Below are 16,872 nucleotides of genomic sequence, written 5' to 3'. Positions count from 1 at the left end.
TCGCTGCCTGGTTGCAAGCCACATGGCGCGATGGTTGTTCCGCGGATGCATGGCTGATGCTGATGCGCCTTGCAGATTGGCACTCGCACTCTGAATCCATCGCCAAGGGGGAGGGGGGGCTATTTGCTCGACTACCGATGAGTCCAAAGCCTATGTGTACGAGTCAAAGTGATCAAGAAAAGACTCACGCTGGCGCGTCGATCGTGCGGCCACATCTGTCTGCATTTTCATTAAGCGTTTCGTTTGGATCGTGGGCCGGAGCGCGCGCGCCCCGCAAGCGTCGACGCTAGCATGCTTGCTGGAGGTTCCAAGCTTTTTTTCCTTCTTCTTACCCTTGGGACTACTAGTTAGTAGTATGCTGACATCATTCTCTAACCTTCTCACAACAACACCCAACTGCCAGCACCAACAGACCCCCTCCCCCCTCCCCCCTTCGCGTTGCACTTGCACATGCAAGGCCAAGCCCATTGTTTGGGTGACGCGAAGCAGGTCCGCCTGCTGTGCCACCAACCCAACGGCCGGCACGCGTAGAAAATGGGTGCCTAAGATGACAGGAAGCACTCCGCTAAACCACAACGGATGAATGTATCGTCTATTTTACGCCCAGTGGACCCCATAATCTCACAAGGGCTGCTTCCTGCGCCTTGGTTGGAAAAGGGTGCTGGCTTGGCAGTCGACGTCGGACGTCGGGGTGGAATTGCGCTCCGCCCCCCCGTTATGCGACGAGAACGAGACGGAAGGGAACTGCACAGCCCTGACTCATTTCTGATCAATTGTCACCGTCACCGATTAGCCATCCCGTCACACAACCGTCTCTCGTCACATTAGCCGTTTACTTGCTCCGGTGCGGGTTACAAAAAAAGAAACTAAACGGGACACCGGCGGTGAGCACTTTAAGAACGACTCACCTTTCCTTTGCAGGAAGCTTCTTTGCATTTGTGCTTCAGCTGTGTGCTGCATTACACATTGTGTACACGCTACTGTGCTGCCTCGTCTAGTACACTACACACGATTCATACTTACTCTACACACCGTACCAATCGCACTCTATCGTCGCATCACAGTGAGCCGATGGATACGTAACATGATGCATGAAAATTCGGACCACCGACGCATGCCAATGCCACCCGGACATGCAAGCATTGATTGAACAGAGTCATAGGTTGAATTTGGCTCTGGCATCGTCGGCCTCGGAGTCGGATCTTAGCATGTCTGCGGGCAGCCAGGGTCCCTTGTTAACGCCGAGAGACGGAGATAAGGCTTAACCAAGACATACTACTATCCCCCACGCCCCTTGGCAACTCTATCTTCCCTATCTCACTACGTACGTATCAGTGCACGTTTTGCTGTATCCAGTACCACATCTTCCCCAGATATTCCTCGTCTAGCGGTTTGATATCCCTCAACGTTGGTACCTTGTTGCTTGTATTCGTCATCGAGAACTGCGGTCGCGTCCCTGCTGCGGCGGTTTCACCACCATATGATGCCTTCCACAGGCCCAAGAGCCTCAAGGCAGAATGCTCCGATCCCCCAGACTCCTCTAGTCGCCCCACCCATTCCTTTGACGTGACAATGTCAAAGTTTTCCCACTTCTGCAGCCACTCCAACATGTGATGCCACGTCGGTCTTTGGTGTGGGTTCAACACATGGTAGACCGACATCGACTCACTTCCGTCAAGCGTGTCGCGCGTTTCCAAAAAGGCTCTTGCAGCAACATCTACAGGCAGCCAGTCCAAAGGCTCATCCCCCAGGTCGGGAAGGCAATTGATCAGCCTCGCCGTGCTCAGCATCATAGGCCAAGCCTCCTTTGTGTTCCACACTCCTGTAGTCGAGTCACCAGTCAGCTGACCAACACGCACAACTGCGATACGCCCCTGCAGCCCTGTTTGCTCGTGTGCTCGGAGACAAATGTGCTCCGCCACCCATTTGGAACGAGAATAGCCCAGGGATGATGCAGAAGAGGGCCTGGAGCTAAGCGTTTCGGGCAGTTTTTCTGCCTCGTCCAGAGAGCTATTCATAACTGCTGCGGTAGAGGAACAGTACAAGAAGCAAGGAGGCTGCGACGGCCGAGCTTTCAAGGCAAGGTCGAGAAGGTTTCGCACCCCAGCGATGTTGTCTTTCTCAAAGCTCCGCAGTTTGAGACGGAAGTTGACAGTCCATGCAACATGAACAATCAAAGTCGCCTTCCTCGCGAGATGGTCGTATATCTTATCGTCTAGTCCCAGATTCTCTTCGCCTAGTTGTGCTGGTACTACTTTGATCTTGGTATTCGGGGCATCAGGGGGGCCCAGGTCAATCAGACTGCGCTGCTGCAGCGCTTTGTTCACGCGTCCTCTCGCTGCTGTCTCATCCGCTCCTCTGACAAGACAGTATACTGCGGTGACCGTGGGTTTCTTCTGTAGTAAACTTAGAATATGCGCACCCAGCGCTCCAGTGGCCCCAGTCAGCACTACAGTATCACCGCCTTGGTTCTCCTCGGGCAGTCCATTGGCAGACACATCCGAGGCTGGCCTTTCAAACGAGCCATACCGCTCTACCATGTCTAACATAAGTTTCTCTTCGTCTTCCCCTCCCACCTCACGTTCTCCACGTCTCTTTCGCAACACATAGTCTGTCAGTCGCCGAATCGAACCGCAATCCTCTACCACACTCATTGGTAGCTGTCCCTCGATGTTCGGGATCAACCGTCTTAAACGCGTTCTTAATTGCATACACGCAATGGAATCAACACCATAAGAGAACAGGTCCATATCCTCTGTGAGCTGTCCAGATTGTCCCGTCAGACTCTGAATCAGATCTGTCAAGTGCTGAGGCAGATCTTCATCGGTCACCTGAGGGACAGTATCGGAATCCTGCGCGATATATGCCTGATTGATGACGTCTTGGAATCGTTCTTCTGCAGACCTTCGAATTATAGTGCCCTTGCTACTTTTCTCAAGCGGTTGGTCTTGGTAGGGAATAGGAATCAACATGTCGAAGGGTATTCGGGCATGGTCTTGGCTTTCGCTGTTCAATCTCGCCACTTGCTCCCTTATGGAGTTGAGCAATTCGTCGTCTGTCATCTCACTCGCCTGTTTCGAGCGCAGGAGCAGTGCACCTGGAAATGGCCGGCCGTTGCCAAAGATGAGGACGTCATCTAGATCAGGCGATGTTGTAAGAGCATCCTCAAGTGGAGCCGGATCGAATTTCTTTCCCGTAATGAGAGTAAGTTGGGAATCCGCTCGTGAATGATACAACCAAGCGTCCTTTATTGTAGGATGCGGCGCAAACAGATCGGCCGTAGCGAATGATCCGTCAGGTCGATTCTGCTTTGCCTGCGTAGAGATTAGCAACTAGCCACATATTATGTATAGAGTTGTAGGCGATACCATGTGTGGCCACCCAGGTTTAATGACAAGTTCAGCCAGACCGTCCTGGCGCTCTTCAAACTCTACCAGTTTTGGTGGGTTGTAGTTTCTCAAATACTGCCAATCCTGATCTACAAAGGACTCACGATACGATGACAGGATAAAGCCACATTCTGCGCTTCCAAACCGTGAAATGAGATTGACCTTTTTCCTGACAAGACGATCACCAACCTCAGTTGGCAAGGCTGCACCCCCAACGCCTACAATATCCATTTCTTGGAGCCACTCGAGTCCTCGCTCATCAGCCTCCATCATCTGAAGCACATATGGGACCGATGAGAAGTACTTGACCTTGGGAAGCCCTTCTGTCTTTGCGTATGCTTTGGCTACATGCAGACAACTACAAATGTTGCGTGCTGTAATGGGCACCTCTTTGCCTGGGAAAAGCCAAATCAAGGCATTACTTGTCCAGCATCTAAACAAATCGGCGATTCCGCCATGGTAGAGTGGCGTCGTAGTAAACGAAGCTACAGTCGGTATCTTGGGGAGATGCGGAAGCACGCCAATGGCTGCGCGATGTGATTGAGGGATGGGTTTTGGGAGGCCAGACGAGGTTCCAGAAGTGTGATGCAGATATGCAACTGCTCCCTGATCGACATGCAGTGGTTCAATGCTAGGCTTGAATTGCTCTTGAATAACCTGCCAGATGTCTTCCGAAGCACTTATTGGTAGTAACTTTGTTTCCAAAGTAGGCAGTCCTTGCTCTCTTGCTAGTTCCTCCGACTGATCCGCTCGCTCAGCATGGGCCTCGTCGTAAACGAGAAGTGACACCTGACACGAGGTACAAAGATGCAATATTGCAGCCGGCTGACATTGGGGGGCTACGAGTAAGACGGCATGTCCCAGTTGGATCAAGGCTAGCCAAGTGAAGAGGAATTCAGGAGAGCTATGGCACAGTAGAGCAACAGTCTGTGGTTCTCGTGAGGGGCCAAGAGCAATTGCGAGGCGTGAGGCGAAGACACCAACAGCATGCTCGACGTCTGCAAAGGTGAGAACCTTGAAACTCCACTCTTGTTGATCTAGTTTGGGGATAGGGAAGCCAACGGCAGGGAGTAAGGGGTGGTTCTGGGATTGCTGACGGATGTAATCGCTAATGTTTCGGTACGACTTCGGGCTGGTGTTTAGGGCAGCCGCCTGGCCCAGGGTGCAGACAAAGTAGTTGTTTTGCATTTGGAGAAAAAATGGCGGCTAATAGGCGGAGAGGTGATTGTGGATGATCACAGTGTCGATGCGCCAACATGAGAGTACATGGGAATGTGTGCAAACCTACACCAGTTTGAAGTGAATAGCAGACCAAGTTTGAGTCGTGACATCATCTCGGCCGGGGAGGCAGGAGCGACTCTGCAGCCGGTGCTTATGGGGGAAAGCCGCTATGAGCAGTTGGCAGAATACGAGCGCCAGATATAGCGGGGTGCAGTCAAAGGGTAGAATTCGAAAGCTAGGGAACAGACTGTTGGATGCAAAAACAAACAGCAGTGCACTGTGTGAGGGACTGCAACGCCGCATAGCGGTGGTGGTGATGATGATGATGGGGTGTGTGCACGGGCCATATGTTCGACGAGCTGTCAGCGGTGGCCGTGTACTGGTGCCAATTTTTTCCATTGGTTGTTTTTGTTGCACCCTAAGGTACAGCCTAGAGTACTGCTACAGCCGAAAGAAGGGATGGCTGCTTTGACTGAGGTCGGGTTCGTAGGGATTCGGCTGCGTGGAGCACAGAGGCCGCACCCGTGCCATCAGTCCACATGGGCTTATCTCACACGACAGGCGTGAGGCGATTCCTCGTGCGGGCATGGCCGTTGTTTGCTGGCAAAGATATCGAAAACCGGGTGGCTGGCGCATCGGCAGAAGTGAGGGGAGATGGAGTGCCGTAGCGCCACGATCCAGCCACGTAACCGGCTGGCGAGGAGTGCATGCGTCACCAGAGACTACTACGGTTCTGGGGGGAATGCTATACAGCCGCATCCAATGGCTGCATGCGGACGCGCACTGTCACTGCCACAGCCCACGGTCACCGCCTCGGGGTTGCGTGTGCTACGGCTGGATGTGCAGGAATGGGCATGGAGGCACATGCAAGTTCCTTATCTGGACGGGTGGCATTCGTCGTGCTGGGTGCAGTGCTTGGCAGAGAGGATGCGCAGCGTGTGGAGATGAACGCTCAGCCGGTGTAGGGCGACATGGCCATGGCTCGACAACAGCAACAGCAACAGCAACAATAACAAAACAGCATGCGTCGTTGATGGGCAATCTGGGGCGGGGCGTGTGATTGGGCGGGTGGGACGCGCAGTGCATCCTTCTTCTGCGCGGGCCGAGGGAGGATGTGCAAGCGACCCAGCAAGCACAAGGGCGGGCAATACGCTATTCATGCTAAGCCTGTTCGGCGCCAACTGCTTCAGGCGACGTCGGCCCACCCAGGTAGGCAAGTAACAGCAGCGTTACGGGCAAGCCCGCCCAGCCATGCATCCCGCCTGTGGCTTGGTGCTGTGCCTGCCCGTCTCTCTGCTGCCATTCCCGGCCGCCCAAGGTGAAACGGCGCACCGTCTGGCCTGACTCGGCCTGGCAGGCGTCCCGCTTGTTTTTTCATTTTTCGCAGTGTGCGGGTGTGGTGCAGGCGTGGAGCTCGGATGTGTCAGTGATAGATGGGGTTTGCCCAGCGGATGCAGAGCACGGCCACGGTGCAGGGATGCAGCGCGCCATTGATTCTCCGTCCCCAACCAAGCAGCGCAACGCACCTGGGCCGGCGCGGCATGGCACCGTCAGATGGATGCTCCTTGGGGCCTTGGGAGCGTCAGTAGCTACTTACTTGACAGTGGCAGACACGCACGGCTGGGCGGCGTCGCCTTGGTCCAGCCTGCAGGCGCATATCCGAAGCGTGGCGGGTTTGGCGACTGGCGACACCTGAAACCAACGCCGCCGTGCAGTGTAGTACATACGTCGTCACCTCGCCCGACGCGCAAAACCGCCGTCTGCCTCATGGCCGGGGCACTGGCTACGAAGCTAAGTAGTGTACAACGGACAGCGGCGGAGCTGCGAGGGCGCCGGCAGCCGGCAGGGCCCCAATGCCCCGTGTGGTGTGCGTGTATATACTAAATGAGCAATTTCCTGGCGCGCAAAAGGGCAACTGGCAAAAGATGCCCAGGTCGACTTTCCGCCGCGTCTGAGCGTATCTTGAAAACAATGGCCCTAGCTTGTAGTAGGCAAGCACGGCCGACTAGCCGTCTTCCTCCAGCCCGTGCGTTGGAGCATATATTCCTGCTCCCCCCAGCAACAACACCCGCCGCCTCTGTTATCCGTTCCACCAGACCAGCATCATACATCCCGCTGTAAGTGTCCTCCCTGTCGCCACCCCGCCTCCACCAACACGGCCTGCCCACACTACCTGCGCAATTGCTGCTGCACACTGCCTCCCCGTCCGCCTCTACTCACTCCTGTCCCGCTGCCGGCCATCCGCTGACGCCGCTCAATCCCAGGCATTGATACTCTTGCTCCCATCTGCAAAAATGCGCTCCTCCACCTTCATCGCCGCCGCCTCGGCTCTTGCCGGCCTCGTGTCCGCGCAAAACAGCACCTTCAACACCCCCATCCAGTGCTGCACCGTTCCTGCCAGCTCGATCGACCAGGACGACAGGCAGTCATGGTGCCAAGCCAACCAAAACACCTGTGTTGAGCTTTGCGGCGGTCCCGGCGCGCTTGCCAGCAACGGCAACCAGTGCGATTCTGTATGTCGCGTGTCCCCCCATGCGCGTACCGAATGCTAACACGCGCCCAGACCACTCTCGATTACTCTTGCAAGTGCCGCAACGGTACCGATGTCACCAGCGTCATGGACCAGTACCAGCAGACTGTGCCCGGCCAGATGTGCCTTGTCTGGTACAGCAACTGTATCTCTGCCTCTGGCACTGACGCGACTTCTCAATTCGAGTGCGAACAGGCTCGCAACAGCCTGTGCGGCAACAAGACCGTCGAGCAGGCTAGCGAAGCCGGTGGCGCTGCTTCCGGATCCGCGTCCGCCTCGTCGGGCCCTTCTGCCACCAGCAGCGGCTCGTCCGCCCCGACTGGAGCTTCCGCGTCTGCCAGCGCTGCCTCCCACACCCCTACCACCGGCGCTGCTGCCAACCTTGCCTTGTACAGCACCACTGCTCTTGCCGGTGGCCTCTTCGCCCTCTTCGGAATGGCCTTGTAAATCAACAACACGACACTAAAAGGGTCGCGGGCCGGTCCCTGTTGGACGGTGCCGAGATGGCCTTGCGTTACTGCTATCAGCATAACCATGTGGGGGACATTCGCTGAAGAAGGCTCATCTTCGTTAGCGTGTTAGCGTTGGCGTTTTATGGCTTTGGCTGTTTATCTTTGTGCATTTTCTTGTTCATCACTGCTGATGGTGGTTGCGGTCGCTCGGAGGATACTTAATGCGATGTTATGAAGCAACACACGAACTTGTAATACCCAATACTACCAATACTGCTACTTTTACAATTGTGCCCCATGCGGCGCCCCATGTTGCATTTGTGCTCTCGTATGTTGTTTGCTGATGCTTGTCGTCGGGACTTTGTTGTTAATCGGTTGTCTATGCTCAAACGCAATTGGCCGTCGGCCATGCATATTCTGCTGATCAGCAAACGCCGCAGGTCCGATGCTGCAGATCCCATGACGCAAAGCTACCGAATTTCTCTCTAGCCCGTCGACATCCGTATCCGTTTAAGCAGATCCATTACCCACGCTCGACGACTTGTTGCCAAGTCCAGTTCCACTGCCAAAAACGCCCTGACCGCCAGCCCTGGGACTTGGGCCATAGCAATTGAAGCTTTCGGCAACGCCGCATCACAAGCTGCCGAGGTCAGTCTGCCTCTTATCGCCCCAGCTCGTATGCTGTTGTGATATTTAAGCTGCTGTGGGGCTGAAAACTTGTCTCTTTCTTCATACTGACTGTGCAAACACATCATAGGAACCCGCAAAAGTGGCTCTTTGCAAATTTGGGAAACCATTATCGCTTGCCTCGCCCTTGTCTCTCTACGTCACCCCTCGTCGTCTGCAAATCCCATATAAACGCACAGTCGTGCCAGATAGCCTCTTGCACAACCACCATCTGCACCAAGTGAGGCACGAATACACAAAAATGGCATCCCTCGGTGTTGGTCGCAAGCACAAAGTCACGGTGGTCGGCTCCGGCAACTGGTACGTATATAGCATGTGGAAGTGCTTAGCAGCTGTGCTTTGAAGCTATGCAAGATGGGTTTCCAGCGGTGGGCATTAACTGACTGATGGTATAGGGGTACCACCATGGCTAAACTAGTCGCCGAGAACGTCAAGGAGCACCCCTCTCTGTTTGAAGAAACAGTGCAGATGTGGGTGTTTGAGGAGGAGTACACAATCCCAAAGGATTCGCGTCACTACAGCGGCTCGGATCAGCCTGAAAAGCTTTCCCAGCTCATCAACAGGGTCCATGAGAACGTCAAGTACCTCCCAAACATCACGCTCCCGTCCAACGTCATTGCCAATCCCGATCTCCCCGCCTCGTGCAAGGATTCCACGATACTCATCTTTGTGCTGCCCCATCAATTCATCGCGCGTTCATGCCAGCAACTGGTCGGAAAGATCCTCCCCTATGCGCGAGCCATCTGCTGCACAAAGGGTGTGGATGTCAGCGAGAAGGGCATTCGGTTGATGTCGGAGACGATTGGCATGACGCTCAACATCTACTGCGGTGCTTTGTCGGGTGCGAACATTGCATCTGAGATTGCCCAGGAGAAGTATTCTGAGACTACCGTGGCATACGACCCGCCACCGCTAGACTCGCGCCATCCCACCCCAAGCGGCTCACCCAACGCTTCTCAGGTTGACCTCACTACTCACGTCGACCTGATTGACCCTAGCAAGTCGAAGCCCAGCAAGCGCTCTGCGCATCTGACTGCTCTGCCCAACGAGTACCCGCCTCTGTCACACGAAAACGTCCGCAAGCTCTTCCACCGTCCCTATTTCCATGTACATATTGTCAACGACGTCGCGGGTGTCTCGCTCGGTGGAGCTCTGAAGAACATCATCGCTCTTGCAGCGGGTTTTGTGGACGGTCTGGGATGGGGTGACAACGCCAAAGCCGCTGTCATGCGTGTTGGTATCCTGGAAATGGTCAGGTTTGGCAAGGCCTTTTTCGGAGAGAGCGCACGCACCAGCACATTCACTGAGGAAAGCTGCGGTGTAGCTGATGTTGTGACATCGTGCATGGGTGGACGAAACTTTCGTTGCGCAAAGATGGCTGTCCAGCGCGGCAAGCCTATTGATGAGATTGAGCAGACGGAGCTTAATGGGCAGAAGCTGCAGGGTACCAGCACTGCTTACGAGGTCAATGAGTTCCTGAAGGCCCAGGGCATGGAGGACGACTTTCCCCTGTTCACCGCCGTCTACAACATTCTCGAGGGCAAGAACAAGCCCGAGGATATCCCTCAGCTCATCGAGAAGAAGCCGTAAACTGGACAAGATTTCGATTAGGAGGATGATAGCCGAAGCCAACACGTACAACCCGATGATTACATTCAGATGCGAATACCCCTTACGGTAGAATATTATCTCTATTGCATGATTTTGATTATAAATCACATGGGTGCGATTCTCGGTGAGCTGCTCACGGCAATGCACGTGTGCCTGATTACTTTGCAGCGGACGTTTTCCAAAGCAGAATGCCAAGTTGATAGGCATGCATACTTACTTATAGGCGACACGGAGATACAACCGAGCAACATGCTGTCGCCGGTACACCTACGGGGTGTCGGACTTAAGACAACGCTGTAACTAGTCTTGGCAAGATCGACATCCTAGGCTTAGTCCGCAGATGGATCGTTCCATGCCAGGATGCATGCAAGTCCATGTATGCATATGTGTGTACTGCAGAGTACTCTAGAAACACCGGCTCGGAACTACATGGAGGGGTACCGTACATCCTAGATTTCGAGCTTACAGCCGTCATGCCAGGTCAGGTACATTTGTCAGTTTTACCACTCGGCCCACATTACATGGGTGGAGAGTGGCTCGCGTCTACTCCAAATATGCAGGGACACCTTCCTTAGTGGGGAACATTCAGTATTCTTTTTGCCTACAGCGGTGAGATGAATTAGTAATGCAAGAAAAAGTTGGGCCTCAAACGTTTGGATTGCGTGCGAGGTGGGTGAGAAGAGTGGGTGAACCTCGCAATTTAGCTCCTCGGCAAGGCACGTTAATCATTGAGCCAATCTGCGCATGACGACATGGCTTGCTTATCTCCGTTGCCTCTTGCTGTGTAATGCGGAAATTTTTGGCCTGAGATGCCCAGGTTGGGCATATAGCCGCTTTGGTCAACATTGCTCCTGCAGTGTACTTATGACCACGCCCCCAAGCCGTCACTTTAGCGACATCATTGCAACCCTTTTTTTTGCCTTCATTTGAGCAAGCGGTTTGATACCCAATTCCCTTCGTTACAGGCCTCAAAATGTGGGGATCTTCAATTCCACCCTCGGAACGAGACAATCGTCGCAACCCATGGCATGACGATGATTATCTTCGCAGTGGGAGGGAAGAAACAGTGACTCCTGGTAGTCAGAGCGACGAGAGCCCCGATAGTGATCGTCTCGAGCGAGCGGGAACATGGGGCGAACGCGACGCCGGAAAGCTCGACTCAAAAACTGCAGCAGAAGATCTCGAGGTGCTCCGAGGAGAACTTGCCTCATTGTCCAAGTCACGATCCCGCGGAGCCCAATCGCATCAATCAGATGCTTTGTCTCGGACTGTTAGTAGGATCAGTACTCGACAAACCCAACGTCGAGGATCGGGTTCCCACGCCGAGGAAGGCACAGGCGACGTGGAGGCCGACAAGCCTGGTGACATTGGAGACGCCCTTGGTAGTGAAAAGGAAGATGATTTCGAACTTGGTCAATTCATGCGTGAAGGGCACTTTGAGAAGCGCAAGAATGGTCAATCAGCCAAAAAGGTTGGCGTTGTCTACAAAAACCTCACAGTCAAGGGCATAGGATCTACCGCCTCTTTTGCAAAAACCTTGCCCGATGCTATCCTAGGAACCTTTGGTCCGGACCTTTACCGCATTGTGACCAACCTGTTTCCAGCACTTAGGTTTGGAAAGAACAAGCATATGCGGACGTTGATTCATGACTTCTCTGGCGTCGTCAAGGACGGAGAGATGATGCTGGTCCTAGGACGACCTGGATCTGGCTGTTCAACTTTTCTCAAGGTCATTGCTAACAACCGCGAGAGCTATGCTGCTGTCGAAGGCGAGGTGTCGTATGGCGGCATACCCGCCGACAAGCAGAAGAAGCAGTTTAGGGGCGAAGTCAACTACAACCCAGAAGACGACTCCCACATGGCTGACCTGAATGTGTGGCAGACACTCAAGTTTGCCCTCACTAACAAGACCAAGAAGCATGAGAAGCATGAGATTCCCATTATACTTGAAGCTCTCCTCAAGGTTTTTGGTATATCCCACACAAAGTATACAAAGGTGGGAGACGAGTACGTTCGAGGAGTCAGTGGAGGTGAGCGGAAGCGTGTCTCTATCGCAGAGACTCTTGCAACCAAGAGCACGGTCAACTGCTGGGATAACAGTACTAGGGGTCTCGATGCAAGTACTGCTCTTGACTATGCCAAGTCGTTGCGTATCATGACCGACATGAGTAATCGCACAACGCTAGTCACTTTGTACCAAGCAGGCGAAGGCATCTACGAGCTGATGGACAAAGTCATGGTCATTGACGCTGGTCGATGCATCTACCAGGGTCCAGCGCGTGCTGCAAAGCAGTACTTCATAGACCTTGGCTTCAAGTGTCCGGAGCGCCAAACCACGGCCGATTTCTTAACAGCAGTCACCGACCCCACTGAGCGGCAGTTCCGGCCTGGCTTCGAGGACAAGGCACCCAAAACGCCAGAGGAGCTCGAAAAAGCATATCGCGAGAGTGAGGCATACAAGAGTGTACTCAGGGAGATACAGGAATATGAAGAAGAGCTAGAGCGAAGCGGATATACGGATGCCAAAGAGTTCGAGGGAGCCGTCCGTGAGAGCAAGAGCAAGACTGTACGCAAGAAATCACCCTTCACCGTCTCCTTCGTCCGCCAGGTCATCGCTTGTACCCAGCGAGAATTCTGGCTAACCTGGGGCGACAAGACGACGCTCTACACCAAGTTCTTCATAATCATCTCTAACAGTTTCATCGTCGGGTCGCTGTTCTACGGCCAAGCTATGGATACCTCTGGTGCCTTTACCCGTGGCGGTTCTGGCTTCTTTTCCATTCTCTTCCTCGGCTGGCTCCAGCTGTCTGAGCTTATGAAAGCAGTATCCGGACGCGACGTTGTCAAACGACACGAGGACTACGCTTTTTACCGACCTAGTGCCGTGGTCATCGCTCGTGTCGTGCAAGATTTTCCCCTGTTGCTCGCACAGGTTATCCCGTTCTCGATCATCATGTATTTCATGAACGGTCTCGACGCCGATGTTTCCAAGTTCTTCATCTACTTTCTCTTCATTTACACCACCACGTTCTGCATTACCGCGCTGTACCGCATGTTTGCTGCTTTATCCCCGACTATTGATGATGCAGTGAGATTTGCTGGTCTCGCACTCAATCTCCTCATCATCTACACTGGCTATGCTATTCCCAAGACGCAGCTGCTGGGCAAGTACATTTGGTTCGGATGGTTATACTGGGTCAACCCGGTCGGTTACTCCTTTGAAGCTGTCCTCACTAATGAGTTCTCTGACCGGACGATGGAGTGTGCTCCCAGCCAACTGGTGCCTCAGGGTCCCGGCGTTGACCCTGCTTTCCAAGGATGCAGCTTGACGGGCGCAACACCAAACTCGAGATCAGTATCCGGTGCGGACTATCTCGAGGCGTCGTTCAACTACTCACGGGCAAATCTTTGGCGCAATTTTGGCGTTGTGGTAGCCTTTGCTGTGCTGTATATCTTGGTGACAGTGATTGCCACTGAGACGATTTCCTTTGCAAAGTCTGGCGGGGGTGCGCTGATCTTTGCAAAGACTAGGCGTGCAAAGAAGGTTGTCAAAGAAGATGGCCCTGCGGATGAAGAGAAGGTGGTGTCTGGTGAGTCGGTGTCGAGCTCCAACACCACGGCCCACGAGGAAGAGGCACTCGATGCCATTTCAAGCAGCGAAAGTGTCTTTACCTGGAAAGATGTAGAATATACCGTTCCATACCAAGGAGGAGAGCGCAAACTTCTCAACAAAGTCAACGCATATGCGAAGCCTGGTGTCATGATTGCGCTCGTTGGTGCCTCGGGTGCGGGCAAGTCGACTTTGCTCAACACCCTTTCGCAGCGACAGACAACTGGAGTGGTATCTGGAGAGTTTCTTGTCGATGGCCGGGATCTGGGGAAAGCATTCCAACGCGGAACTGGCTTCTGCGAGCAAATGGATCTTCACGATGGCACGGCCACGATTCGCGAGGCCCTCGAGTTCTCTGCTCTCTTGCGACAGGACAGGAAGACGCCCCGGAAAGAGAAACTGGACTACGTCGATAAGATTATCGAACTCCTCGAACTCGAGGATATCCAAGATGCGCTAATCGAGAGCCTGGGCGTCGAGCAGAAGAAGCGTCTAACCATTGGTGTCGAGCTTGCCGCAAAGCCCTCACTCTTGCTTTTCCTCGACGAGCCAACAAGTGGTCTCGACAGTAACTCTGCATATTCCATTGTCCAATTCCTAAAGAAGCTCGCACAGGCCGGTCAAGCGATTGTCTGCACCATCCACCAGCCCAGCAGTGTCCTCATCCAGCAATTCGACATGATCCTCGCCCTCAACCCAGGCGGCAACACCTTCTACTTCGGCCCCGTAGGCGAAAACGGCAAAGACGTAATCGACTACTTCGGCACCCGCGGCGTCCACTGTCCTCCCAGCAAAAACGTCGCAGAATTCATCCTCGAAACCGCCGCCAAACCCATCAAGCGTGCCGACGGCACAAAGATAGACTGGAACGACGAATGGCTCAAATCCCCAAACAACGCCCTCCTCCTCCAAGAAATCGAACACATCAAGTCCTCCCGCAGCAAACTCTCTCCACCCACCACCCCAAACGACGAAAACACAACAAGAGCACAACGAGACTCTGAATTCGCAGCCTCAACCTGGACCCAAACCCGGCTCCTCACACTGCGCACTCTAACCCAATACTGGCGCTCGCCCTCGTACCTCTACTCCAAACTCTTCGTCTCCATCATCCTCGGCCTCTTCAACGGCTTCACCTTCTACGCGCTCGGCACAAGCACGACAGACCTGCAGAACAGACTCTTCACCATCTTCCTCATCGTGCTCCTCCCGCCCACCATCGTCAACGGCGTCGTCCCCAAGTTCTACTCCAACATGGCCCTATGGACCGCCCGCGAGCTGCCCTCACGCATCTACGGCTGGACCGCCTTTGCCACCGCCCAGGTCGTCGCAGAGATACCCGCTGCCGTCGTATCCAGCGTCGTCTACTTTCTCCTCTGGTACTTTCCTACCGGTCTGCCGGCGGACAGTCCAACCGCCGGCTATGTCTTCCTCATGACGCTTCTTTTTTTCCTGTTTATATCCTCCTGGGGCCAGTGGATCTGCGCCTTTGCCCCCTCCTTTACCGTCATCTCCAACGTTTTACCCTTCTTCTTCGTCATCTTCGGCTTGTTCAACGCCGTCGTCAGACCCTTTGATATGATGCCAGCTTTCTGGCGCTACTGGATGTACTATGTTAACCCCGCCACCTACTGGATTGCCGGCGTCCTGGCCGCTACCATGACAGGCGTCCCCGTTCAGTGCAGTGACATGGAGACCGCTGTGTTTGATACCCCCCGTGGCATCTCCTGTGGGGAGTATGCGCGCCAGTTTTTGGAGTCCGCCCCGGGATACTTGGTGGATCCAAATGCGACGGCCGAGTGCCAGTACTGTGCGTATAGCGTGGGCGATGATTATCTTGCGTCGCTGAATATTGCGGCGGGGGATAAGTGGAGGAACTTTGGAATTTTCCTCGCGTTTTGTGTGAGTAATTGGGCGTTGGTGTACTTCTTTGTGTGGAGTGTTAGGATCAAGGGGTGGAGCTTTGGCTTTGCGACTGTGTTTGGGTGGCTGGGGAAGAGTGTTAAGAGGGTCAAGGGGATGGTGAGGAGGAACAAAGCTTGATCATGTGGACGAAAGATAGTATGTATGGAAATCGCAAATTTGCGTATATAGCCATATACATGGCAATGTCGCCAGCCCATCGTCTTCCAATCGTCGTCAAGTCATGTCAGATGGTATTGTTTGCCTGCCATGTTCCCCGATCCATTTCGCCTTAACGCCATGTAAATGCCTGATGCCGCTTTTTTTTCCTCTCTGAGAGCACTAGTATCACGTGCTTAAAACCTCTCCTTCATCCTACCGGCAATGGTCCGCAGATTGCCGTACATTTTGCTGGGGTTCTGTCCAAGGATCAAGCTGACAATGGACTCGCGAGCAATGTGGATGTTCTTGAAGCCGCCAAGGATGTGGATTTTTTGGTCTGCAAGAACAACTGTTGCTGGTTAGAGCCGAGGCTAAACACGAAAAGGAATCTAGACGTACTTCGTGTTCTGCTGGCGTTTTCAATGGCGAATTTGGTCTTGCCATCCTTGCCGGCGATACGGCCGATGGCGCGGCTGAGATGCTCACCCGAGAGCGATTTTACGTCCTTGATTTCAAACGTCTCAATGTACAGGTCGTCTAGTCGGAGCAGCTAAAGGATGTTAGTCGCTTGTGTGCGAATATACGGCTGTGTATGCATACCGCGATAGCATCGTCTGTGTCGAAACCAAGAGTAAAAGCTTTGACGCTGCAGAGAGTCAGCATAGTCTTGTAATTTGTATGTAGAGCGCTGCTCCACCCAAGACATCAACGTACAAATCTTCTCCCTTCTGTAGAGCGCCCGTGTCGGTGGTAGCGCTCGAGGTGCGCAGCTCGACGCTCTTGCTCTTTGTGTTCATGCGGACCTGCAGCTTGAGATGCTCGACCAGCGGCGGGTAAATCTTGGGCCACGAGTTCTTGAGGGGAGTCATCCTGTGCGGCGGAATAGGCACCTTGCGCTGCTCGCGCCGGAAGGCGAGCGGTATCGACTTGGCGGCGGGGAACTTGGGCTTGCCACTCTCATCTACCATGGGCATGTCTTCTTCGGGCGCATCCGAGGTTGTATTGGGGGCGTCAACGGGGTCGATGCTCATGGAGATGAGGTCGCCGTCGGATTCGGTGGGCAGCGATACGGACGAGGCTTCGAGGGCGACATTGTCGGCCAGTTCTTCGGGGCGGCGCTGGAGGGCAGTAGGAGCAGGCATTTTGTGTATAATTTTTTTCTTTATTTCTCCCCTCTATGTTGCAGTATGTACGGGTGGTGTCTGGTCAATTGGTGTCGTCGAGCGCGACGAGTGGGGCTGGTCAAGAAATTTGGAGAGGCGACGGAATGGTGTGCCGAAAGCGGACTAGCGGGCCAGTGTCCCTCTG

General features: G+C 54.0%; 5 protein-coding genes across 5 annotated transcripts; 3 read left to right on the top strand and 2 right to left on the bottom strand.

Annotated features, from left to right (window-relative positions):
• Positions 1 to 1,075: 1,075 nt before the first annotated feature.
• Positions 1,076 to 4,577, bottom strand: PSV08DRAFT_228818 (uncharacterized protein; the record flags this gene model as incomplete). The annotated part of the gene is made up of 2 exons (XM_014224212.1): positions 1,076 to 3,314; positions 3,369 to 4,577. The coding sequence occupies 2 exons, from the start codon at positions 4,575 to 4,577 to the stop codon at positions 1,332 to 1,334; spliced, it is 3,192 nt and encodes a 1,063-aa protein (XP_014079687.1). The 3' UTR covers positions 1,076 to 1,331.
• Positions 4,578 to 6,712: 2,135 nt separating this feature from the next.
• On the top strand, positions 6,713 to 7,909 carry PSV08DRAFT_324647 (uncharacterized protein). The gene is made up of 2 exons (XM_014224213.2): positions 6,713 to 7,123; positions 7,174 to 7,909. Exons 1-2 carry the CDS (start codon positions 6,905 to 6,907, stop codon positions 7,585 to 7,587), a joined length of 633 nt encoding a protein of 210 aa, XP_014079688.1. The 5' UTR covers positions 6,713 to 6,904; the 3' UTR covers positions 7,588 to 7,909.
• A 182-nt stretch (positions 7,910 to 8,091) lies between these two features.
• Positions 8,092 to 9,985, top strand: PSV08DRAFT_324636 (NAD-dependent glycerol-3-phosphate dehydrogenase N-terminus-domain-containing protein). The gene is made up of 3 exons (XM_014224214.2): positions 8,092 to 8,240; positions 8,350 to 8,579; positions 8,675 to 9,985. Exons 2-3 carry the CDS (start codon positions 8,521 to 8,523, stop codon positions 9,867 to 9,869), a joined length of 1,254 nt encoding a protein of 417 aa, XP_014079689.1. The 5' UTR covers positions 8,092 to 8,240; positions 8,350 to 8,520; the 3' UTR covers positions 9,870 to 9,985.
• An 878-nt stretch (positions 9,986 to 10,863) lies between these two features.
• PSV08DRAFT_228812 (ABC-2 type transporter-domain-containing protein) lies at positions 10,864 to 15,543 on the top strand (the record flags this gene model as incomplete). Its single annotated transcript, XM_014224215.1, has 1 exon — positions 10,864 to 15,543. One exon carries the CDS (start codon positions 10,864 to 10,866, stop codon positions 15,541 to 15,543), a length of 4,680 nt encoding a protein of 1,559 aa, XP_014079690.1.
• Positions 15,540 to 16,792, bottom strand: PSV08DRAFT_324617 (uncharacterized protein). Its single transcript, XM_014224216.1, has 4 exons — positions 16,279 to 16,792; positions 16,165 to 16,210; positions 15,964 to 16,114; positions 15,540 to 15,913 (listed from the first exon to the last, which is right to left on the bottom strand). Exons 1-4 carry the CDS (start codon positions 16,704 to 16,706, stop codon positions 15,759 to 15,761), a joined length of 780 nt encoding a protein of 259 aa, XP_014079691.1. The 5' UTR covers positions 16,707 to 16,792; the 3' UTR covers positions 15,540 to 15,758.
• Positions 16,793 to 16,872: the final 80 nt, after the last annotated feature.

The sequence above is a fragment of the Bipolaris maydis genome, assembly GCF_028858645.1.
Source record: "Bipolaris maydis strain C4 unplaced genomic scaffold PSV08scaffold_12, whole genome shotgun sequence".
Taxonomy (NCBI): Eukaryota; Fungi; Ascomycota; class Dothideomycetes; order Pleosporales; family Pleosporaceae; genus Bipolaris; species Bipolaris maydis.
The sequence above is the reverse complement of the archived record's forward strand: the minus strand, read 5'-3'. Positions and strand labels throughout refer to the sequence as shown.